The 26,169-nt window shown below is 37.6% G+C and overlaps 1 protein-coding gene across 1 annotated transcript in view; it reads right to left on the bottom strand.

Annotated features, from left to right (window-relative positions):
• Positions 1 to 14,739: 14,739 nt before the first annotated feature.
• Positions 14,740 to 26,169, bottom strand: part of OTOGL (otogelin like) — a 175,505-nt gene continuing 164,075 nt past the window's right edge. Inside the window, exons 55-58 of the mRNA XM_070788849.1 lie at positions 25,172 to 25,291; positions 23,748 to 23,793; positions 17,250 to 17,329; positions 14,740 to 16,358 (exon numbers count right to left, since the gene is read on the bottom strand). Coding sequence (XP_070644950.1) covers positions 16,158 to 16,358; positions 17,250 to 17,329; positions 23,748 to 23,793; positions 25,172 to 25,291 — 447 coding nt within the window. The 3' untranslated portion in view covers positions 14,740 to 16,157. The remainder of the gene's footprint in view (positions 16,359 to 17,249; positions 17,330 to 23,747; positions 23,794 to 25,171; positions 25,292 to 26,169) is intronic.

Raw genomic sequence — 26,169 nt, 5'->3', positions numbered from 1 at the left:
CTCCTAATTGAATAATTACATATTTGGCTAAGTGTTTTTTAACTTAATATTATAGTCAGTTTATTTCCTTAAGACATCTTTTCAAAATTGTATAAACATTTTGTGCAAAGTTGCTGTTTGCGTTCTGAGTTTGTACTGTGCTAAAGCACAATCAGTGATAAGATCTGAGTGCAAAAAGTATTGTATACGGATTATGGAATATATAGTTCCAATTCAGGAAAGGAAGGACACAAAAAATAAGTGTTCATCACAGATGAGAAGAAAATGCATTCTATTCCAATTTCATGTGGCACATAAACACACAGGATATGCTGCCATTTTAGCCAAAATCAAGCTGCTGAATATGGTCATTTTTTGACAATGATAGATCCAGGCAGTGGTCCTCCTCAGTGTTTTTTAATTCTTAAGTGAAGAGAAGCAATTACCATGTTAGTAAATCTTGAAAGTCTGGTGGGAGTTTCTCTTTTAATATAAATAAACATCATTCTTTTAAAATATGGGCCACAAATTCCACCTAAATTAGAATAGAGACTCCTTTACTCCCTTAACCAACCAGTTTGCTATTTTTCTCTTCTATTAAGTGTTACAATGTTTGTTTGAGGTTTATATTATTCAAAATGCCTAATTCTAAAGAAAAGCGCAAAGAATGAGTAGAATTCTTTATGTACTGCTTAAGTAATAAAATTTATTCTTCAGGGTAATTTTTATTTTTTCATCCTATCTACCAAAGTTGTTTCTCTAAGGACTTCACTTTTTCTTTTAAAAATAAATCTATTTTTTTAAATCCCCAAAGAAACACTTGCTTTTAAAGAGAAGTACATATTTTGTATACATCTTTGGTATGCAGATGTGTACAAAAGATGTATATATCACTGTATACATGGAAAATTTACCATAATTTTCCATAAATTTACCCATAATCCCATCAGCCCAAGATAATGAGTGTTGAAAATATTTATCTGTTTCTTCCCAAGATACTGTTTGTGCATATATATCTTTTCAGCAAGATTGAAATTATCTACTTTTATATATTGCGTTTGTTCACAGAACATGCTGCTTCAATAAAGAATTTTTGAAAATATAGCCTTGAATTATGCATAATAATCCAATTTATGGATATCACATAACTTATAAAACAAAATCCAAACTTTAGAATTGTAGATTATTTAAGGTGTTTCCAAATTTGGGGCACTATAAAAAATATTAAAATGGATCTTCAAGTTTAAAATGGTGTATCATCAGCACTTTAATGTATCCCTAGCTAATGTTTCTCTAAACAGTGAAGAAACAAAAATATAAAAACAGAAATTCACAAATTGAAATTGTTTAACAGAACAAAATTGATTTCAGAAGAAATTCTGTTATAGATAGACCAACGTCTCCCAGGAGAAAGGAAAGGAAATAACTTACATCTCTCCCATTTCCTATGCCTAAACTTAGGGTTTTGAGATCTGTAAATACCAAACACTGTTCAGAAACCATATTATTACAAAACTGCACCTTTCAAAAGTAGCTAAAGTTCCTTTAACTGTCTCTGGTCTTTCTATACCTGTTCAGACATAGTAGCTCCCAGGAAACAACAGATTCTATCAGTACCCCACAGTATTTTATGAGTGGCCATCACAAAATAAACAGCATAGATGAAGAACGATGGCCAACAAAAAAAACAACTGTTGTGAAGGAAGAAAATTGTAGCTTTTCACGAATTTTGAGCAATCAGAGAAGCATGAAAGTATATAAGGAAGAGCTATCACTTCTGCACAGTTGAGAAATATTAGAAAATACCAGCTAGAACATGGGAAGTGAAATAGGATTTGACTTTAGCTGGAAATAGGAGAAGAAAATTTTCACTATTCCTCAAGTGGTAATAGAGTATGCTGCTGCTACCGCTGCTAAGTTACTTCAGTCGTGTCCGACTCTGTGTGACCCCATAGACGGCAGCCCACCAGGCTCCCCCATCCCTGGGATTCTCCAGGCAAGAACACTGGAGCGGGTTGCCATTTCTTTCTCCAATGCATGAAAGTGAAAAGTGAAAGGGAAGTCGCTCAGTCGTGTCCGACCCTCAGCTACCCCATGGACTGCAGCCTACCAGGCTCCTCTGTCCATGGGAGTTTCCAGGCAAGAGTACTGGAGTGGGGTGCCATAGCCTTCTCCGGTAATAGAGTATAACCAAGAGCAATCCCTGGGGCTTCCCTGGTAGCCCAGTGGTAAAGAATCTGCCTGCCAATGCAGGAACCACAAGTTCTATCCCTGGGCTGGGAAGATCCTCTGGAGAAGGAAATGGCAACCCACTGGAGTATTCTTGCCTGGAAAAATCCCATGGACAGAGGAGCCTGGCGGGCTACAGTCCATGGGGTTGCAAGAGTCGGACATGACTTGGTGACTAAACAACAACAAAGGGCAACCCATATAATTTATTAATAAACAAAAGTGACATGAAAATAAGCTGTGAGACCTATGAAAAATACTTCAAAGAATATCATTGTAAAAAATAATGACAGGAAGAACAGCCTGGTGAATGCAAGCACCCTGTTGCAAAATTCAGGGGAAAAAAAATCAGGAAAGTTTTGGGTTTTCTCTAAAGCTTGCAAAAAGACATGATTTTCACAGAGGTATAGAGAAAAGTATTGAGAGGGAAAAAATGGTGTGGTATACATAGAAAACAACCTGAAGTTTAAAGATGGTTAAAAAGGGAATTTGATAAGAATAAATGCAAGGAAACTAAAAATGTATTCATAGAATTATAATCCACGGTGATGGAAGCACAGCAAGTATGAATAACTACTATGGAAGAAAAGCCTGAAAACCTCTACAGTGATGTAGAGCAAAAACACAAATAGATTATGGCATATGAGAGAAATGTCACAAGCGTAAGGAGAAACAGCATGCACATAATTCATATTCCCGAATATAAAACCAGGTTAAAGTTAAGCATAACAAATAAAAATATAAAAGCAGTAGAAGAAATACTTCTTGTGAATTTTAGAAGAGGATTCTGTGAAGATTGGAGGATCTCAAACATCAAAAGAATACCAACGAACCATGCCTATGTACATTTTCACATTATCAAAATTCAAAACTTGAAGGAAAATTTTAATATGCAATCATTCAAAAGAAAAAGGGAAAGAAACATGACGGAACCAAATATCAGCTAGAACCAAATGTTTCTTTTGCAACACTCAATGTCTAAATGCAGTAAAACCATACTTACAGTTTTGAAAGCAAACTATAACCTCTAACTTTTATACAAAGTTATTTGTATAAAATAATATACAGTTCAGTTCAGTCGCTCAGTCGTGTCCGACTCTTTGTGGCCCCATGAATCGCAGCACGCCAGGCCTCCCTGTCCATTACCAACTCCCAGAGTTCACTCAGACTCACGTCCATCGAGTCAGTGATGCCATCCAGCCATCTCATCCTCTGTCGTCCCCTTCTCCTCCTGCCCCCAATCCCTCCCAGCATCAGAGTCTTTTCCAATGAGTCAACTCTTCACATGAGGTGGCCAAAGTACTAGAGTTTCAGCTTTAGCATCATTCCTTCCAAAGAAATCCCAGGGCTGATCTCCTTCAGAAGATCTCCTTGTAAAATAATATACAAATCCTTTTTAAAAGATAATAAGTGCTTTGCGAGCATTAGTTCCATTAGCCTTACACTAGCCCAGTGAGAAATTTGAAAACTATGAAGTGCAAAATTGTTAAATTTACTTAGAATCACAGGAAAAGAAGGTGTTAGTATTGGAATTTGTACTTCCTTGGTCTGAGAGCCCAAGATCTTAGCTGTCATGATACACTGTGAGTAAAAACTTGGAAGATATACAATCCATGTACTTTTCTTGAGAAAAATAACTTGGAGATTGAAATTAAACAGCCAAGAAATAAATCAAACATAAGAATTAAATAATGGAGCCACTGACACTGATGGTAAGCATTATAGTTTACTCACATGTAAAACTATTAAATTGGGTTACAAAGCTAAAATGTATTTATATATGTTTATAGTTTTAATAGAAAAAACAGACACATAATTTTGACACAAAATAAATTTGATTGAGAAGGCAGGAAACTTAAATTCCATACTTTTCAGTAGACATAATTTTCTTTACATCTTCTCAAGGATTGCTAATCTCTGTATTTTCTGGTAGTAGATAACATTTTTGATAAACTAATAATATAATATTTTAGCCAGAACTTCAAGCCTTCAAATTAGCAGTCATTAGTGAAAAACTCTGAAATTTTTTTCCCCCCACACATCTAGAGGCGAGATTTCATTTCAAGCAATATAGCCATTTTTAAGACTTAATTAGAAAGAAATGAAAGCTGGGAACAGAGAGAAGCTAACCTTTGTGCAAATTATCAATAAGTGCCTACTAATGGCAGGTAGAATTGGACTATAAAGAAGGCTGAGCACTGAAGAATTGATGCTTTTGAACTGTGGTGTTGGAGAAGACTCTTGAGAGTCCCTTGGACTGCAAGGAGATCCAACCAGTCCATCCTAAAGGAGATCAGCCCTGGGTGTTCATTGGAAGGACTGATGCTGAAGCTTAAACTCCAATACTTTGGCCACCTGATGCAAAGAACTGATTCATTTGAAAAGACTCTGATGCTGGGAAAGATTGAGGGCAGGAGAAGTGGACGACAGAGGATAAGATGGTTGGATGGCATCACTGACTCGATGGACATGGGTCTGGGTGGACTCCGGGAGTTGGTGATGGACAGGGAGGCCTGGTGTGCTGAGGTTCATGAGGTCACAGAGTGGGGCACAACTGAGCGACTGAACTGAACTGAACTGAATGGCAGGTATATTAGAAGAAGGCACAGTGTCTGATGGATGAATTAGAAAATGCCTCCCCTTTCTTACCTCAAGAGTTATTAGAACAGGCTCCTCCCTCTGGAAAGATGCAGTCCCAAAGATGGGTGTGTGGTTTGGCAAGAGGCCAGTGCCTTTGTGCAAAGAAAAAGGAATTTCGTCTTCTGTGCAGAAACAGCATCTATCATGCAGGGTTCATGACCCGGCTTGAGGAACCTGAGTCAGATTTCAGCATATCCTCGCCCGTCAGATGAGCACTTTAATACAGGGACCAAAATGTAAAATGATCGACAGAGATCCTACTTGGCAATATTAGCATAAATGTGGATCCTAATCCACTTGGGCTCCAGACCCTCTGATCAGAGTCCTCCTTATTGTATATCTTGGAGTCTTTTGACTATATATTGTAACCACACATGTTCTCAGTAGCTTAATTTGAAGAAATTGTGGAGATATCTAGATTTCACTAGTGTTATTTTCTGTGTACTGTGAATGGTAATCTTGAAACACTGTACGGTAAGTAACAGCATAGAAAAAGCTTGGTGACCTCCCAACTCCCATTCAGAGCCTCTGTTCTTTTGGGTACCAGAGCCTTAGGGGACAGGTTTGTTTCTTTTTTTTTTCCAACTTCATTGAATAGAATATATAAGCAGTTTATTCAGATTCATCTCTTAAAACCAACATGAATAAGAGGTTTGTTTTATTAATGAAAACTTAATTTTTTAAATGGAACCCCAAATCCCAGAGTATATTAATTATACTACAACCTTAAAGGTAGGGACAGGTAAGTTAAAGCTTGTCAAATTATTTCTCCTGATAGGCACACTGTGAAAGTACCACTAAGAAAATGCAAAAAGAAAAAAATAGACAAGATAAGAAATAAAATAAGAAAAATATTTGAATTGAGCAGCACACGCAGACGTATTTACTAATGTGAACAGACGTATTCTGCTTACTGTATCAACAAAGACAAATTTCTATGCCTATCTAATGTTGATGATGATAAAGGATTAGTAAAAAAAAAGTCTTATAACCTTCTTGTGGGAGGAATAAGTTGATTCAGCAGTTGTGAAAGACAAATAAGGAAAGACATGTGGAAAATTCATCAGCACATTGATCCTATTTGATCCCTCAGGTCCACTTCATGCATAAGGATTTAAAATATAGAAAATTAGAAACAAATTTAGTACCTATTATAGACTGGTTAAACAAATTGTAATATTTACTTAATGGAATATGATACTATACAGCATATATAATTTTAACTGCAGAAAAAGTTCAAGAATATAAAATTTCTTTTTTATTGAAGTATAGCTTATTTACAATATTATATTAGTTTCTATACAGTCAGCAAAAATAAGACTGGGAGCTGACTGTGGCTCAGAGCACAAACTCCTTATTGCAAAATTCAGACTTAAATTGAAGAAAGTAGGGAAAACCACTAGACCATGCAGGTATGACCTAAATAAAATCCCTTACAATTATACAGTGGAAATGACAAATAGATTCAAGGGAATAGATCTGATAGAGTGAGTGCCTGAAGAACTGTGGACAGAGGTTCGTGACATTGTAGAGAAGACAGTGATCAAGACCATTCCCAAGAAAAAGAAATGCAAAAAGCAAAATGGTTGTCTGAGGAGGCCTTACAAAAAGCTCAGAATAGAAGAGAAGCTAAAGGCAAAAAAGAAAAGGAAAGATATACCCATTTGAAAGCAGAGTTTCAAAGAACAGCAAAGAGAAATAAGAAAGCCTTCCTCAGTGATCAATGCAAAGAAATAGAGGAAAACAATAGAATGCGAAAGACTAGAAATCTCTTCAAGAAAATTAGAGATCCAAGGGAACATTTCATACAAAGATGGGCATAATAAAGGACAGAAACAATATAGACCTAACAGAAGCAGGAGATATTAAGAAGAGGTGGCAAGAATACACAGAAGAACTATACAAAAAAGATCTTTATGACTCAGATAACCACAATGGTGTAATCACTCACCTAGAGTCAGACACCCTAGAATGAGAAGTCAAGTGGACCTCAGGAAGCATCACTACAAACAAAGCTAGTGGAGGTGATGGAATTCCAGTTGAGCTATTTCAAATCCTGAAAGATGATGCTGTGAGGGGCTATACTCAATATGCCAGCAAATTTGGAAACTCAACAATGGCCACAGGACTGGAAAAGGGCAGTTTTCATTCCAATCCCAAAGAAAGGCAATGCCAAAGAATGTTCAAACTACTGCACAATTGCACTCATTTCACATGCTAGCAAAGTAATGCTCAAAATTCTTCAAGCCAGGCTTGGAGAATCATGAACTTCCAGATACTCAAGCTGGATTTAGAATAGGCAGAGGAACCAGAGATCAAATTGCCAACATCTGAAGGATCATCGCAAAAGCAAGGGAGGTCCAGAAAAACATCTGCTTTATTGACTACACCATGCCTTTGATTGTGTGGATCACAGCAAACTGTGGAAAATTCTTCAAAAGATGGGAATACAAGACTACCTTACCTGCCTCCTGAGAAATCTGTATTCAGGTCAAGAAGCAACAGTTAGAACCGAAAATGGTACAACAGATTGGTTCCAAATCGGGAAAGGAGTACATCAAGGCTGTATATTGTCACCTTGCTTATTTAACTTCTATGCAGAGTACATCATGCAAAATGCCAGGCTGGATGAAGCACAAGCTGGAATCAAGATTGGTGGGAGAAATATCAATAACCTCAGATATGCAGATGACACCATCTTTACAGCAGAAAGCAAAGAAGAACTAAAGAGCCTCTTGATGAAAGTGAAAGAGGAGAGTGAAAAAGTTGGCTTAAAACTCAACATTTAGAAAATGAAGATCATGGCTTCTGGTCCCATCACTTCATGGCAAATAGATGGGGAAACAGTGGAAACAGTGACATACTTTATTTTGGGGGGCTCCAAAATCACTGCAGATGGTGACTGCAGCCATGAAATTAAAAGACACTTGCTCCTTGGAAGAAAAGCTATAACCAAACTAGACAGCATATTAAAAAGCAGAGACATTACTTTGCCAATTAAGGTCTGTCTAATCAAAGCTATGGTTTTTCCAGTAGTCATGTATGGATGTGAGAGTTGGACTATAAAGAAAGCTGAGTGCTGAAGAGTTGATGCTTTTGAACTGTGGTGTTGAAGAAGATGCTTGAGAGTCCCTTGGACTGCAAGGAGATCCAACCAGTCCATCCTAAAGGAGATCAGTCGTGAGTTTTCATTGGAAGGACTGATGCTGAAGCTGAAGCTCCAATACTTTGGCCACCTGATGCGAAGAACTGACTCCTTGGAAAAGACCCTGATGCTTGGAAAGAACAAAGGTGGGAGGAGAAGGGACGACAGAGGATGAGACGGTTGGATGGCATCACTGACTCGATGGACATGAGTTTGAGCAAGCTCTGGGCATTGGTTATGGACAGGGAATCCTGGCATGCTGCAGTCTATGTGGTCGCAAAGAGTTGGACACAACTGAGCAACTCAACTGAACTGCTATTAGTTTTAGGTGTACATCATAGTGATTCAATACTTTTATATTTTAAACTTCATTTAAAGTTTTATTATAAAATATTGGCTATATTCCCTGTGCTGCATATTACATCCTGTTTCTTATTTATTTTATACATAGTAGTCTGTACCTCTTGGAGAAGGAAATGGCAACCCACTCCAGTGTTCTTGCATGGAGAATCCCAGGGATGGGGGAGGCTGGTGGGCTGCCGTCTATGGGGTTGCACAGAGTCAGACATGACTGAAGTGACTTAGCAGCAGTAGCAGCAGTGTGTACCTCTTAACCCCTACCATTATCTTTTTCCTCATTCTTCTCCTTTCCTCATTGGTAACTGCTAGCTTGATTTCTATATCCATGAGTCTGTCTCTGTTTTGTTATCTTTGCTCATTTCTTTTATTCTTTAGATTCCACCTATAAGTGAGAATATACAGTGTTTGTGTTTCTCTGTCCAACATTTAATAAGCATAATACCATCCAGGTCCATGCATATTGTTGCAAATGGCAGAATTTCATGTGGCTGAGTAATACTTCATTTTGGGCTTCCCAAGTAGCTCAGTAGTAAAGAATCCCACGTGCAATGCAGGAGACTCAAGTTTGATTCTTGGATCAGAAAGATACCCTGGAGAAGGAAATGGCAGCCCACTTCAGCATTCTTGCCTGGGAAATCCTATGGACAGAGGAGCCTGGCAAGCCACAGTCCATGGGGTCACAAGATAGTTGGACATGACTGAGTGACTAAACAACAACAGTATTCCATTGCATGTATATATCACATCTTTATCTAGTCAACTGTTGATGGAAACTTAGATTGTTCCCATAACTTGGCAATTGTAAATAACAATGCTGTGAACATTGGAATGCATATATCTTTTCAAATTTGTGTTTTCATTTCCTTTTTTAAATTAACTAATTTATTTTAATTGTATGATAATTACAATATTGTGATGGTTTTTGCCATACATCTACATGAATCAGCCATGGGTGCACATGTGTTGCCCAATCCTAAAGTCCCCTCCCACCTCCCACCACATCCTATCCCTCTGGGTTGGCCCAGAGCACCGACTTTGAGTGCCCTGCTTCATGCATTGAACTTGCATTGGTCATCTGTTTTACATGTGGTAATATACATGTTTCAATGCTATTCTCTCAAATCATCCCACCCTCACCTTCTCCCACAAAGTTCAAAAGCCTGTTTTTACATTTGTGTCTCTTTTGCTGCTTTCCATATAGGATTGTCATTACCGTCTTTCTAAATTCCATATATATGTATATATATATATACACATATATACATTAATATACTGTATTGGTGTTTCTCTTTTTGGCTTACTTCACTCTTTATAATAGGCTCCAGTTTCATCTACCTCGTTAGAACTGACTCAAATGCATTCCTTTTTATAGCCAAGTAATATTCCACTGTGTATATGAACCACAACTTCCTTATCCATTCATCTGCTGATGGACATCTAGGTTGCTTCCATGTCCTGGCTATTGTAAACAGTGCTGCAATGAACATCAGGGTACATGTGTCTCTTTCAATCCTGGTTTCCTCCGCATGTATAAACAGCAGTGGGATTGCTGGGTTGTATGGCAGTTCTAGTTCCAGCTTTTAAAGGAATCTCCACACTGTTCTCCATAGTGACTGTACCAGTTTGCATTCCCAACAGTGTAAGACGATTCTCTTTTCTCCACACCCTCTCCAGCATTTATTGCTGGTAGACTTTTTGATTGTGTCCAATCTGACCAATGTGAGATGATATTTCATTGTGGTTTTGGTTGGCATTTCTCTAATAATGAGTGATGTTGAGCATCTTTTCATGTGTTTATTAGTGATCCGTATGTCTTCTTTGGAGAAATGTCTGTTTTAGGTCTTTTTCCCACTTTTTGATTAGATTGTTTATTTTTTCTGGTGTGTTTTCATTTTCTTAGGATATATAGCCAACAGTGGCATTGCTGGTTCATATGGTAGTTCTATTTTTAGTTTTTTGAGGACTTTCCATCTTGTTTTCCATAGTGGTTGCACCAATTTACATTCCCACCCACAGTGTACTAGGGGTCCTTTTCTCCACACCTTTGCCAACATTTCTTATTTGTAGACTTCCTGATGATAGTCATTCTGATGGGTTTGAGGTAATATCTCATTATGGTTTTGATTTGCATTGCTCTGATGATTAGCGATGTTGAGCACTTTTTTCTCAAGGCTAATATGCCTGTTAGCCTTCTGTATGTCTTCTTGGGAAAAAAACATCTATCAGGTCTTCTGCCCATTTTTAAATTGGGTTGTTCAATTTTTTTTTTTTTTTTACATTGAATTGTATGCGCTGTCTATATGTTTTGGATATCAACCCCTTATAGGTCATATCATTTGCAAATATTTTCTCCCCTTCAGTAGCTTGTCTTTCTCTGTTGTTGATGCTTTCTTTTGCTATGCAAAAGCTTTTCAGTTTAATTAAGTCCCATTTATTTTTGCCTTTGTTTCCTTTGCCTTGTGAGACAGATTCAAAAAAAATATTGCTATGATTTATGTCATAGTGTTCTGCCTATATTTTCTTCTAGGAGTTTTATGGTTTTTGATCTTCCATTTAGGTCTTTAATCCATTTTGGTTATTTTTGTATATGCTGTGTGAAAATGTTCTAATTTTATTCTTTTGCATGGATGGAGGAGCCTGGTAGGCTGCAGTCCATGGGGTCACAAAGAGTCGGACACGACTGAGTGACTTCACTTTTACTTTTCACTTTCATGCATTGGAGGAGGAAATGGCAACCCACTTCAATGTTCTTGCCTGGAGAATCCCAGGGACGGGGGAGCCTGGTGGGCTGCCGTCTATGGGGTCACACAGAGTCGGACACGACTGAAGCGACTTAGCAGCAGCAGCAGCAACAGTCCAATTTTCCCAGTACCATTTATTGAATAGACTGTCTTTTCTCCACTGTATTTTAATGCCTCCTTTGTCATAAATTAATTGATCATAGGTGTACAGGTTTATTTCTGGGCTCTCTATTCTGATACGTGTATCTGTTTCTGTGCCAGTACCATATTATTTTAATTACTGTAGCTTTGTCGTGTAGTCTGAAGTAAGGCAGCATGCTAACTCCAGCTTTGTTCTTTTTTCTCAAGATTGCTTTCACTACAAATCCTTAACGAAATTTAAAATTATGCTTAATTTAATATCAGATCAGGAGAGGCAGGGAGAAAAACCAGCAAAATAACAATAGAAATTATTCATATGCATGTTTTATATTTTTTTCCTACAAACAATACAAGAGAGTTTGTTATTTACTCTTCTTTCCAACATGACAGTAAATCAAACTCTGTTGATTTAAAGAGCTATAAATCACAACTTGTAGTTTTAATGTAGTTTGACAGCTGTTTGACAATTGTTATTTACTGAGGTGAAGAAGACTCTTGAAGGAACTGATTTAAGGAGAGTGAGACAGAAGAGGAGCAAAAGCTAATACCAGTCCAATTGTTACAGAGCAGGCCACTGCTTACAAAAAACACAGATATATCTGGAAAGGCCAAATGGAACCACACATCTTGGAATAGTCATTGAGGATGAGGAGTGACAGTGAGCAGTTTACCTTCTGGTTCCTGGACCTGTCCTTCATTGTTCAAAGTTTATCCCACAGAGTATTAATTCCCGCCCCCCCCCCCACCGCCTCTTTTTTTCCCAGGCTGCATTTCTCAGTTCTTCAGGGTGATCAGGGGGTGTGGTGCTTTTTCTGGGCTCATAAGTGGTGGGAAAACAGATCCCCTATGGAAGGCATGGGGGAAGGATGCAGTCCTTTCTCCCCAGAAGACTGAGACAGTGGTCAGAATAGGCAAGGAGGCGGATGGGTGAGTCTGGACCCACAGCACATGTGCTGTGCTGTTCCTGCCTAGGTGCCTCAGGCTGTCTGGGAGGAGAAACTACCATGGAGATGGGAGTGGGTTCAGCTGCAGAAACATAAGCATGTATCTGACCGAATCTAGGTATGAGTACATCACCAACAGTGCACATACTGATCCAATTAATCATCTACTCATCACCTTTCAACTCATTTGCAATGGGCTGAGTGTTTATGTTCCCTGAAAATTCATATGTTGAAATACTGACCTTTCATATGATGGTATTAGAAGGTGAGCCCTTTGGGCAGTGAATGGAACACGAAGTGGAGCCCCCATGAATGGGATTCGTGTCCTTTTATAAGACACCAGAAAGTCCTTTAACCCTTCTGTCATGAAAGGATATAGCAAGAAGACTGCTGTCTTTGAACCAAGAAGCAGACCATTCAGTTCAGTTCAGTTTAGTTCAGTTGCTCAGTCGTGTCCGACTTTGCGACCCCATGAATCACAGCACACCAGGCCTCCCTGTCCATCACCAACTCCCGGAGTTCACTCAAATTCACGTCCATCGAGTCGGTGATGCCATCCAGCCATCTCATCCTCCATCGTCCCCTTCTCCTCCTGCCCCCAATCCCTCCCAGCATCAGAATCTTTTTCAATGAGTCAACTCTTCGCATGAGGTGGCCAAAGTACTGGAGTTTCAGCTTTAGCATCATTCCTTCCAAAGAACACCCAGGGCTGATCTCCTTCAGAATGGACTGGTTGGATCTCCTTGCAGTCCAAAGGACTCTCAAGAGTCTTCTCCAACACCACAGTTCAAAAGCATCAATTCTTCGATGCTCAGCTCTCTTCACAGTCCAACTCTCACATCCATACATGACCACAGGAAAAACCACAGCCTTGACTAGATGGACCTTTGTTGGCAAAGGAATGTCTCTGCTTTTGAATATGCTATCTGGGTTGGTCATAACTTTCCTTCCAAGGAGTAAGCGTCTTTTAATTTCATGGCTGCAATCACCATCTGCACTGATTATAGAGCCCAAAAAAATAAAGTCTGACACTGTTTCCACATTATTTCCCATGAAGTGATGGGACCAGAGGCCATGATATTCGTTTTCTGAATGTTGAGCTTTAAGCCAACTTTTTCACTCTCCTCTTTCACTTTCATCAAGAGGCTTTTTAGTTCCTCTTCACTTTCTGCCATAAGGGTGGTATCATCTGCATATCTGAGGTTATTGATATTTCTCCCAGCAATCTTGATTCCAGCTTGTGCTTCTTCCAGCCCAGCGTTTCTCATGATGTACTCTGCATATAAGTTAAATAAGCAGGGTGACAGTATACAGCCTTGACATACTCCTTTTCCTGTTTGGAACCAGTCTGTTGTTCCATGTCCAGTTCTAACTGTTGCTTCCTGACCTGCATATTAGGTTTCTCAAGAGGCTGGTCCATTACCAGATGCCAAATCTGCTGCCACCTTGATCTTGGACTTCCCAGCCTCTAGAACTGTAAGAAATAAATGTCTGTTGTTTTTAAGTTGTTCAGTTTATGCTGTTTTATTATACCAGCCCAGACTCAGATGCCACTTCATTTTGGCTTTTGTTCGTAAAAAGAAACACAAATGAATTCCATTTCTATAAATCAAATGACTCATCAACATTTGACAGATCATAACTCCAATCCTTTGTACAACCTTCTATTTCCTTGGATTCTGTGGTTGCTTCACTGAGGCTCTGAGCTTAACTCCAAACTCAATGACTATTCTTTCTCAGTCTCCTTTCCTGACTGTTTTTTTTCTAAGATCCTTTATACTTATAGCTAACTTAAAATGAGGAATATATGATACAGATATAGTTCAAAAGTCAAAAAATATATTGTTCTGCATGGAGAAGTTCATATCTCAGACTGTATCGACCCTGAGTTAACATCTCTTTATTCAGATTACTATTCAGTTGTCCCAGCACCATTTATGGAAAGTCTATTTGTACCCCCTCTGCTGATTTGATGGCCACCTTGAACTAGAATTTGGGTTCACCTTCATGCACTTTCTCCATAGGTGTGCTTATTTATCCAATACCTACCTTCTCACTAGACTGTGAGTGACATGAGGGTAAGCACTGTGTCTATTTATATTGCCCATATTCTCAGAGCTTAGAACAGTGCCTGGCACATAGGAGGTGCTCAATATATGTGTGTTGTATTTAGAATGTTTATGCAGTCCTAGGAAAAGGTTTCCCTTTTTCCCCACAAATGTGTTTAGAGATAATTAAGTACTTTAATATAATAGTAAATATTTAACAGAACATGAAAATAAAGAAATCATGGTAGACGATATACAATATTATGTGCCTCCTTTGAGGTCCATACAGTTTCCCTTCAGCAAAGTGTGAACATATTTTAACCAAAAGCATTTGATTCAGTCTGGATGTTAATAGGAGTCAACAAATATTGAAATGTTAATGTCTTAGACAGAATACTTCCAAGTGTTATTATGCACAAATAAGATAAAATCAATTTTTATATACAGTAGACACTGGGGCTTTGAAGATGAAATATTCATTTCATTCTTTTATCCATTTCTAAGTAACCTTGGAGGCCCCAAATATCTAACCTGTTGCAATTTTTCTGGGTAGCATGATTTTGTAATAGAAACAAATCACCTAGCTCAGCCTAGTCCACCAGGCTCCCACATCTGCTTTTCAGTACAGTTTTACTGTTCTCTCACTGATGTTTGACTTCATTTGATCCTCACAGCAATCATACTAAGTGGGGCATTCTCTCCTCTTTACAGATAAAATCTATAACTATACATTAGGAGTGGCAAAGAATTGGGAGATTTGTAAAAAACTCAGAATATATTCGTTGTAAATGTCAATAATCTACTGTATTTAAAAAGTACAGAATTCCATTGTAGAATTATTAATACATTCAAACAACTTTATTTCATCCTTCATTGGCAAAACAGCAACATGAACAGAAAAATAGCATGCAGCTTCAATAATTAGGCAAATATTGAATACATCTCAAAAACCAGACATCTAAGAGTTAGTAAATAGCTAACTGAACATTAAATAATAACAACCTATTTTAAAACAGTTTTAATGGTAAAAAATAAAAATAAAACCCCAAGATCTCTCTCCTCTATTTAGCAACTGATACTCTGTTTCCCTATTCCTTATTATCCAGCTAACTATTATATGGATGTATATACATATGTACATGTGGCATTTTTCCTTTTTTTAAAGGCACTGAATTTAAAGTTATTAATTCTAGGCAAAGCAAACTCTTTAGGAATAAAAGGTTCTGTGATACACACCTTACCATACTGTTCAAAAGAAAAGAACACATTACTGGAAGGCAAAAGATGTAGACTTAATCCAACTGTTAACATGCATTCATTACGTTATTATACCAAATGAATTTGTACAAGTCATACAGCTTCTCTGGTTATGTGATAAACTTGCAAACTAAGGGAAATTTGCAATTACATCCTTAATGTCCACTCAGAATTTAAATAATATAATATCCTATTGTTCTATGATCTGTCTCTAAGCAGACCGCTCTTTATGACTATCTAAATTAAAGTTGTCACGATTAGCTGATTACATTTGCCAGAATAAACACTAGCAATAAAAGGGTATCTTAATTTTAATATCTATGGAAGACTTTAAAATAAAATAAAATAAAAATTGAACGAACTGAAAGAAACCTACAAAACAACTTTCTAATAGATGAGAATATAACTTCATGTTGCAGTTGTATACATAACAGAATTTCAGCTGAACACCTTAAGTTCATTTGATTCTGTAAAATAGACTAAATCGATAAACCTAATTTTTCTTGGAAATTGTATAGATTTTGCAGCAAGTGTTAAACTGGCATATCCAATAGTCTGAAAAATACGTATTATTATTCAACCGTATAAATCTGCCAGGCGCCTTAAAAAGAGCTGATAAAGTTAACTGCATTTGACCTTATGCTGCTGCATAGAGTTCCTGGAACCCAAGAGCTTAGTTCCACTGGCACGTGCAGTCTATAGGCTCCTGGAGGGTGTGCAGGACTTCGGTGCCGTTGCCTGAGCAGTAGAGCGGCACCGTCAAGTTGCGCACCCCGTTTTCGCGGCAACACTTACAGAATCTTAGATGGCTCTCAATATTGATGTTATATATGGTGGCTGATGGGCATTTTCCATCGCAAGATGCAACGTTTATCTGTAAGGAGAGACAATGAGAAAAATGTCTTAAAACTTTTAAAACGGTGATATTGATTCCACTAAGGTAGAGTCCCTTGGACAGCAGGGAGATCCAACCAGTCCATCCTAAAGGAAATCAGTTCTGAATATTCATTGGAAGGACTAATGCTGAAGCTGAAACTCCAATACTTTGGCCACCTGATGAGAAGAACTATCTCATTTGAAAAGACCCTGATGCTGGGAGAGATGGAAGGCGGGAAGAGAAGGGGATGACAGAGGATGAGATGGTTGGATGGCATCACCGACTCAATGGACATGAGTTTGAGTAAACTCCAGGAGTTGGTGACGGACAGGGAGGCCTCCCATGCTGCAGTCCATGGGGTTGCAAAGAGTTGGACATGACTGAGAAACTGAACTGAACTGAAGGTAGCATACTGATTGTCCAAGATGGCAATCTGACATAACTCAAAGTATGAAATGTGCACACATAACTAGACAGATCTATGGAATGTATTAATCACAATCTAATGATTCTATTTAAGTTGTATTATATCACAACTAAGTAGACTACAGAATCATATAGGTCTTATAAAAGTGGGCAAACTTAGACACAAGACTATTTTTGCTAATTAAAATTGCATACCTAAGACAATATGTGGTCAAGTATATTTAGATTTAAATTTCCATTTCTCTGGATTGAAATTATCATTGAAATAAACTGTTGATTATTTATTCCAAGAATAAATTCACATTTCTTCACAAACAGAATATTTTACTCTTAGAATGTAGGGATAATCTCAAAGTTAAATATTTTAAGTGTTGGCATTTTGTTTGCTTACCAGTGCTGACACACATATACTTCTGGAAAGACATCGACCTTTTACATAACAAATTATATTTATCCACTTACAGAGCTTTGACTTATACAGTCCTGCTTCCTTATAACTGACTTGATAATCACTTTCTGGCATATTCTTTCTTCTCGTTTACCTGATAAAACATAGAATGTATTTATTCATCCAAACGTTCATGTCAAATTGTTTCTTAATTCAATTAAACATATGAATATATTTATAATTGAAAACATATATTGATATGAAATGTATTTCTATAATGAGATAGTTGAAATTTTACTCTTATGTAGTTTATGTTCAATATTTATTTTCAATTTCTACATATATTTTCTCACATATTTTCTAGCCTTATATTTATCTCTTTGCCTTATTGACTTCAATAATTATTGTGATCATAAATCAAACATATTCTACACATGGAGTAATGCTAACATCAATCTGTGTGTGCAGGGTATATTTTAATATTATATATTAAAAAATCAACCATGTTATATATAGGTAAATATACATGTACATAATAAGGCATACATACATATATAAATCTCTTTTAAAATATAAATTGATAGATTTAAGACCACTTTATCTTAATGGATATTAATGTAAAACTATGCATAAATGTAACTGAATTGTTACCAACCATGTTGAAATGTATGGATGACTCATACTTGATTCTATGGCTCTGAAATGATGTCACAATTTCTAATGAAAATGCCTTATATTAAGTAATATATTATTATGCCTCTGTGTGCATGATGGATTATCACTTGATAATATACCCAATAATATATATTTAATGCTGTACAGCATATTGAAAAGCAGAGACATTACTTTGCCAACAAAGGTCAGTCTAGTCAAGGCTGTGGTTTTTCCTGTGGTCATGTATGGATGTAAGAGTTGGACTGTGAAGAAGGCTGAGCACCGAAGAATTGATGCTTTAGAACTGTGGTGTTGGAGAAGACTCTTGTGAGTCCCTTGGACTGCAAGGAGATCCAACCAGTCCATTCTAAAGGAGATCAGCCCTGGGTGTTCTTTGGAAGGAATGATGCTAAAGCTGAAACTCCAGTACTTTGGCCACCTCATGCGAAGAGTTGACTCATTGGAAAAGACTCTGATGCTGGGAGGGACTGGGGGCAGGAGGAAAACGGAGCGACAGAGGATGAGATGGCTGGATGGCATCACTGACTCGATGGACGTGAGTTGGAGTGAACTCCGGGAGTTGGTGATGGACAGGGAGGCCTGGCATGCTGCGATTCATGGGATCTCAGAGTCAGACACGACTGAGCCACTGAACTGAACTGAACTGAACGCTGTATGATAGTGGATGTAATCCCTGAATCAGGATGCAAAACAACCAAGGTTCTTATCTCACCCTGTTACTATTAAGAATTTGCTTTGTCACTTTAGGAATGCCATTAAACCATTCTGCTGAGTTTCCTTATTTGCAAAAGACTGGAGTTAGAGCTCCAATCTTTAAGTGAGTTTAGTCACAATATCTTTATTTAAAATAAATGCTTGTATGAAATCCCAAGATGTGAAGTATATAAAAGTTAAGCTACTCTGGTTAAAGTCTAGATGGGTAGCAAGATTGCCTGAGATCAAGCTGTTCTTATCATCCAGGACCTTCATTCAGTTGCTGTATTCAAAGGTTATGTCTGTTCTCTTCCTACTTGACTTCTCAGCAACATTTGTATCAATCCATCAGTCTTTCCTCCTGGATACAATTTCTGCTCTTGGCTCCAAGAGCACACTCTGGTTTTCCCCCAGTCTCTTTATGTCTCCTCCTCAGTCTCCTATTTTTGCATTTTCATGCTGTTCATGGGGTTCTCAAGGCAAGAATGCTAAAGTGGTTTGCCAGTCCCATCTCCAGTCCCTTCTCCAGTCCCTTTTCAGAACTCTCCACCATGACCTGTTCATCTTGGGTGGCCCTACATAACATGGTTCATAGTTGCATTGAGTTAGACAAGGCTGTGGTCCATGTGATCAGTTAGTTAGCTTTCTGTGATTGTGATTTTTCATTCTGTCTACCCTCTGATGGATGAGGATAAGAGGCTTGTGGAAGCTTCCTGATGGGAGGGACTGGCTGTGGGGAAAACTGGGTCTTGCTCTGGTGAGCAAAGCTATGCTCAATAAATCTTTAATCCAATTTTCTGCTGATGGGGTAATGGAGGTAATGGTGATTTCCTTCAAAAGCACTTATGTCAGCATGCTGCTGCTCCTAAGACTGTAGTAGTCAGTACCCTTGACCCCATGGCAGGCCACTGTCAACCCACACCTCTGCTGGAGACTCCCAGGCACTCATAGGCAAGTCTGGCTCAGTCTCATGAGGACACTGGTCCTTCATCTTGGGTCCTGCTGTGCACAAGGTTTTGTTTGTGCCCTCCAAGAGTCTGTTTCCCTGGAGGTTCTCAATCCTTTGCCAGATCCCCAGGTTGGGAAATCTGTTGTAGGCCCTACAACTTTTGAAACAGTGTGAGAACTTTTTTGGTGTAATTGTTCTCCAGTTTATGGGTCGTCTGCTCAGCAGCTCTACAGTGGTGCTAATGGCAACCATCTCCAAGAGGACTTTTGCCACACGCAGTGTCTCCCAGGTCTGTTGAAGCCAGAGCCCCTGTCCCTGCAGCAGGTCATTGCTGAGCTGTGTCTCTGCAGGAGACACTCAAACACTCAAAGGCAGGTCTGGCTCAGTCTCTTGTGGGGATCACCGCTTCTTTCCCTCAGTCCTGGTGCACACAAGGAACTTCCTAAATGACCAACACAAAGAAACAGAGGAAAACAACAGAATGGGAAAGACTAGAGATCTCTTCAAGAAAATTGGAGATACCAAGGGAGCAGAGGGATGCTTCATGCAAAGATGGGCACAATAAAGGACACAAATGATATGGACCTAACAGAAGCAGAAGATATTAAGAAGAGGTGGCAAGAAGAGCTACACAAAAAAGATCTTCACGACCCAGTCAATCACGATGGTGTGATCACTCACCTAGAGCCAGACATCCTGGAATGTGAAGTCAAGTGGGCCTTAGGAAGCATCACTATGAACAAAGCTAATGGAGGTGATGGAATTCCCGTTGAGCTATTTCAAATTCGGAAAGACAATGCTGTGAAAGTGCTGCACTCAATATGCTAGCAAATCTGGAAAACTCAGCAGTGGCCATAGGACTGGGACAGGTCAGTTTTCATTCCAGTCCAAAAGAAGGGCAATGCCAAAGAATGTACAAACTACTGCACAATTGCACCCATTTCACACGCTAGCAAAGTTTTCCATGCCAGGCTTCAAGAGTATGTGAACTGAGAACTTCCAGATGTACAAGCTGGATTTAGAAAAGCCAGAGGAATCAGAGATCAAATTGCCAACATCCACTGGATCATAGAAAAAATAAGAGAATTCCAGAAAAACATATATGTCTGCTTCATTGATTATGCTAAAGCTTTTGACTGTGTGGATCACAAAAACTGTGGAAAAATCTTCAAGAGATGGGAATGCCAGACTACCTTACCTGCTTGCTGCGAAACCTGTATGCTGGTCAAGAAGCACCAGCTAGACACAGATATGGAACAATGGATGGTTCCAAATTGGGAAAGGAGTACGTCAAGGCTGTATATTGATTGTCATCCTGTTTATTTAACTTACATCTAGAATACATCAGTGAAATGCCAGGCTGGATGAAACACAGACTGAAATCCAGTTTGCTGGGAGAAATATCAATAACCTCAAATATGCAGATGACACCACCCTTATGGCAGAAAGCAAAGAGGAATGGAAAGAGCCTTTTGATGAAGGTGAAAGAGGAGAGTGAAAAAAGCTGGCCTAAAACTCAACGTTCAGAAAACTAAGATCATGGCATCTGGTCCCATCACTTCATGGCAAACAGATGGGGAAATAAGGGAAACAGGGACAGACTTTATTTTCTTATGCTCCAAAATTACTGCAGATGGTGACTGCAGCCATGAAATTAAAAGATGCTTGCTTCTTGGAAGAAAAGCTATGACAAACCTAGACAGCATATTAAAAAGCAGAGACATTACTTTGCTGACAAATGTCAGTCTAGTCAAAGCTATGGTTTTTCCAGTAATCATGTATGGATGTGAGAGTTGGACCATAAAGAAGGCCGAGCACCGAAGAATTGATGCTTTTGAACTGAGGTGTTAGAGAAAATTCTTGAGAGTCCCTTGGACCTCAAGAAGATCAAACCAGTCCATCCTAAAGGAAATCAGTCCTGAATATTCATTGGAAGGACTGATGCTGAAGCTGAAGCTCCAAAACTTTGGCCACCTAATGGGAAGAGCTGCCTCATTATAAAAGACCCTGATGCTAGGAAATATTGAAGGCAGGAAGAGAAGGGGATGACAGAGGATGAGATGTATGTGGGATGGCATCACTGACTCAACGGACATGAGTTTGAGCAAGCTCCAGGAGATGGAAGCCTGGCGTGCTGCAGTTCATGGGATTTCAAAGGGTCCAACATGACTGAGCTTCTGAACAACAACAGTCTCTTATACTTGGTCATTCTCATTCTTGGACCTCCCAACTACAGCATGGCCTGAGACTCAGTGCTGGTGACAGAGGGCAAGCTGTTTCGTGTCTTACGATGCTTTCACACATTGGTTACTTCATTAACACTTTCATTGTCATACAAGTTTTAAAAGAAAGACTAGTCAAGAAAGAAACCTCTTTAACATGACCTATAAGTCCTTATCCTCTTCTATCACTCTAACCCCTATGCTATGACTGCACTTGGCCACTTCCTCCACTTTGAACACCCTTCACTCTTCCTGGCTGGCTCCCAAGGACATTCAGTCCCTACTCAATTGACATGTCATCAAAGAGGCATTCTCTAATCACCCACTTAATGAACAACCCAATTCCCCTCCCTCTCCATCCCTTGTATTCTGCACTGTTATTCTTTATGCCATTCGTCAGTACTGACGTAATGGTGTATATTTACCAGTTATTGTTTCCGCCCCTTCTTGACAACATGCACTAAGCAGGCAGAGGTTGTTTCATCCTTTATCATAGTACCAGTACCTAAAAGAGTGTCTACTACATGAGAGGCACTCAACAAAAATTTGTTTATGTTCATTCATTCAATAAATGAAACTGGGACATCCTAGTTGACTGAATTTGTTTGTGCCAAGAGCCATTTTCTATTCATTCCTCAGTGTCGTTATAATTGTAACACATGTTGTTTAGCATATACCTATGATAATAGCCAACATCTGCAGTCTTTCTGATAAAGCCTGGTCACCCAAAAGCAAAGACTACAGACAGGGGTTCTCTAATGCCAAAGCGGAAACTACTTCACAGGTCCTTACACATCAGATTAGAGAAAACAAGGCAGCTTGTCACGATTCTGCAACTTCAAGGAGCTGGGCCAAACTGAACAATCCTGATGCCAGGCACTGGATAGACTTAAGTCTATCACTGATTATGAGTGTAATCCACTTTTCTGAACCTTCATTTCCTCAACTGAAAGGGAAATCATACCTATTTCCCCACACACTTCCCAGAACTGTGGTGAAGACTGGTTGCAGTGTTATCTGCAATGGGTTTGATAGACTGTTGGCGTGTGGCTGACAACCAATAGTAGTAATATGGTCAGTCAAACAGATAGTCCCTTGTCTGCCCTCAGATAACATAAATACACTCACTTCTCTAATAATAAAACATGGGGTTATAGAATTCTTGTGACTAAGAATCCAGTGCTCCACAATGGCATTATTAACCTGAATCATGTTGAAGTCTTTTTCCCAAAAACTTCTCTAAACAATATTAAAATTACTGTTTATGCCAACTTTTCTAACACTTCTATTTTCATCTTGACATAAACTCACAAGTAGTTGAAAAATAAATTCATAAGCATACAAATAAAAATTGCACAAATACCACTCTATTCTATTTCATCTTTAACATGACCTTTAATGTCCTTAATCCTCTTTTATCACTTTCATCCCTGTGCTATGACTGCGCTTTGCCATTTCCTCTACTTTGAACACTCTTCAAAGGGTGCTATAAAGCACCATGAAATAAACCATATAATTCAAATAAATATGTTTATTTATATTTATGGGATATTTTATATACATATTATTTAAATATAACTCACTAAATTGGTATTTCTCAAATGTATTAATTATATAGAACCATAGGTTTGTTCAAATAGGTTTGGAAAATATCATACTCTCTATGTCCTTATTGGAGTCTTATAACAATTTTGTGTAGTTTAAAGCACATTTGGTCATAGAGTACTTTTTAAACTTAAACCCTACTGAAATTCTGTGCAATACCTTTGGAGAAATGCAGCAAGAAAGACATTTCTAATATTTAAATTAAATTTAGATTAAAATTCACCTACATTAAAAACTGTATTTATGTTCCAGAAGATAAAGACTAAGTTACAAAATAATCAACCACTTGCCATAAAAACATTTAAATAATATACATTAAAAAATACATTTCCCTCACTGCAATGTAAGAAGTGAATCTTATGAGAAAAATCATAGTCATGAACAATTAAAACTAATCAAATTAATATATATAATTTGTCCTCACTTACAGATCCTGCAACAGCCTTCATTATAAAGCTTCACAATCCCTTCATTCTAGGATGAGAGAGGAACAGTGTTAAAACTCAATGTTTATTCATTTCCTCCTAGATTAGAAATAAAAAACTAACTTTTCAATATATTTACTAAGTATCACAAAGACTTTTATAGGAAAAAGATTGAAACAACTATATCTAATAACAATTTTTATTTTTAAAATTAGGAGCAGATATTTTAAATTTTTTTAATTGTTATTTATTCATAAGTACTATGAAAAAGTGTGCAAAAAGATTAACTTAATTAAAAGAACACATTTAAAATAAAACAAAAGATTTTCTTACCAAGTCGAGAGGTACTCTAAACAAAGATCAGTGTGTTTTTTAGACTCCTTGAAATAAACTACTTTTCAAGACTAGACTGAGTTCCTGATAGAACTGAATGTTAAAATGATATCTCTTTTTCTTTAATATTTTATGATTTTAAACAAATCTTCTACTTCTGAATATCTCTTACCAAAGGCTAAATTAAGAAAATTTCATTGATTATCTTTTGGAATTCTTACCATAATTGCCTGATTGCTTTTAGTAACTCGCTAATTATAATACAAATAAAAGAATAATTTATTCTATAAAAATGGATTTGTGAAATAAGATGATGCCTAAGATTCTTTAAAGAGCTAAAATTCTATTACCTTGGTACATACTGTATCTTGTTATTCAGCCAGCTAGCTAACCATCATCACTAAAAGGGCACATGTTGAAAAAGTCAGTGAAATCATGCTATTTCTTTACACTGAAAGAAAAATATTGCCTCACACAACAGAGTAAAGTTTACTTTTCATTAGGGATTATTATTTCCTAAATAATTAAGGCTACAAAGAATCTTTTAAAAAACTATGTGACTTTCAAAAATCTACTGTCCCAGCGGGCTCTTCTCTGGAAGAATAAGGAATTGGAAGAGCAAAACTGAAGGATCAGCTGTGCTCCGGCATAAGCTGAGCTTCACAGTGGTCCATGCTCAGAGAAACTCTGGCCTCCCTTAGGCCAGCATGCATCGAAAAGCAAATGACATCAAAAGTCTGCTGTGGGTTTAAGAAAGAGAAACTTGACCAAGTTCAGATCAATTAGTTTATTAATCCATATTGAAAGAGAGGCTAAGTCGGCTAATCAAAAGATTTTTCAATAATCCTTTGGTCTGCATATTAAAAACCCAGAGATAGTATCATGTGCATTCAGGGAGAGTCAAAATTATTTGGAGTGCCATATACAACTCAAACTGCCAAAGAGGAAATATAATCAAACTTTTATGTATATATGAAAATAAACATTTACCAAAACAAATAAAGCATGTATGTATGACCTTGGAAAACATATTAACGTGCATTTTACAAATTATAGTTAATGCTAAATTTTCTTGGCTATAACAAAGTACAAACCATTTTGCATTCAGTCTCATTAAAAGGTGGACAGACCATACTGTAGTTAAGAATCATTGCCCCTTCATCAGTCTTAACACATTCAAATGTTGTACAATTATAGTGCCAGGTGCTCCCCTCCTAAAAATAAAAGAGAAAGATTCTGTTTGCTTCTTAAAATCTGCCGTATTTCATAAGTAGAATGTTTCCTATCTTACTGAATCAAAAGTCAAGTCAAGATTTAGAGAGCTTCTTGTGACATAAAATGTCTGTCTGGAACTGTACCTAAACTTATCTAAAATGATTAAAAATACACGTATGTGGCAGGTGGGTGGGTGTGTTTGGTTTCATACTAGAACTGAGATGTCAATGTGGAACAAAACAATAGAGAGGGAAGAAGCAACTCAGCATCTTTTTGTACTACAAAATTAATTATCTAATTTGGCCAAGTGTCAAAGGTCTTGCTCTAATATTCCCTCACTAATTATAAAACAACAAATCATATTAGTTAGTATGACTCCTCACTTGAGGCTTGTTTGTTTTTTCTTTTACTCCCTTATCAACAAAAAATTAAAAAATCTTTGGATGATAGTGATTATTCACCCATAGTTCTAGTTTTCTATACCTTCTGGTTATTTTAAAATGTATCCCTATTCTTTAACAAATTTTTAAGATAGTAACTGTTTATTTCGCTCCTGATTTCAGAATTCCTATTTACAAATAAAATCAGCTGAAACTAATTATAATATAACTGTTAGGCTGTAATTGTTAATCTATATATTTTTATAATCTGAATTTTAAAATGTTAATCAATCTCTGACTTGAAGATTCTTTGTGGACCAGCAAAAATTCTGACAAGCTTCCTTTTCTGTAGATTCTATTTTAATTCATAAATGTCTTCAGGTCCTTACGAACCTCAATTGGAAAAGATCTACAAGTCCAGGTCTAAAATAAGATAAAACGTTCAAAATCAAATATTAATTCTAATATTCAATTCAAATAGTATGTTCTAATTTATC

The sequence above is a fragment of the Bos indicus genome, chromosome 5, assembly GCF_029378745.1.
Source record: "Bos indicus isolate NIAB-ARS_2022 breed Sahiwal x Tharparkar chromosome 5, NIAB-ARS_B.indTharparkar_mat_pri_1.0, whole genome shotgun sequence".
Lineage (NCBI taxonomy): Eukaryota > Metazoa > Chordata > Mammalia > Artiodactyla > Bovidae > Bos > Bos indicus.
Note: the sequence above shows the minus strand (reverse complement) of the source record. Positions and strands in the feature narration are given on the sequence as shown.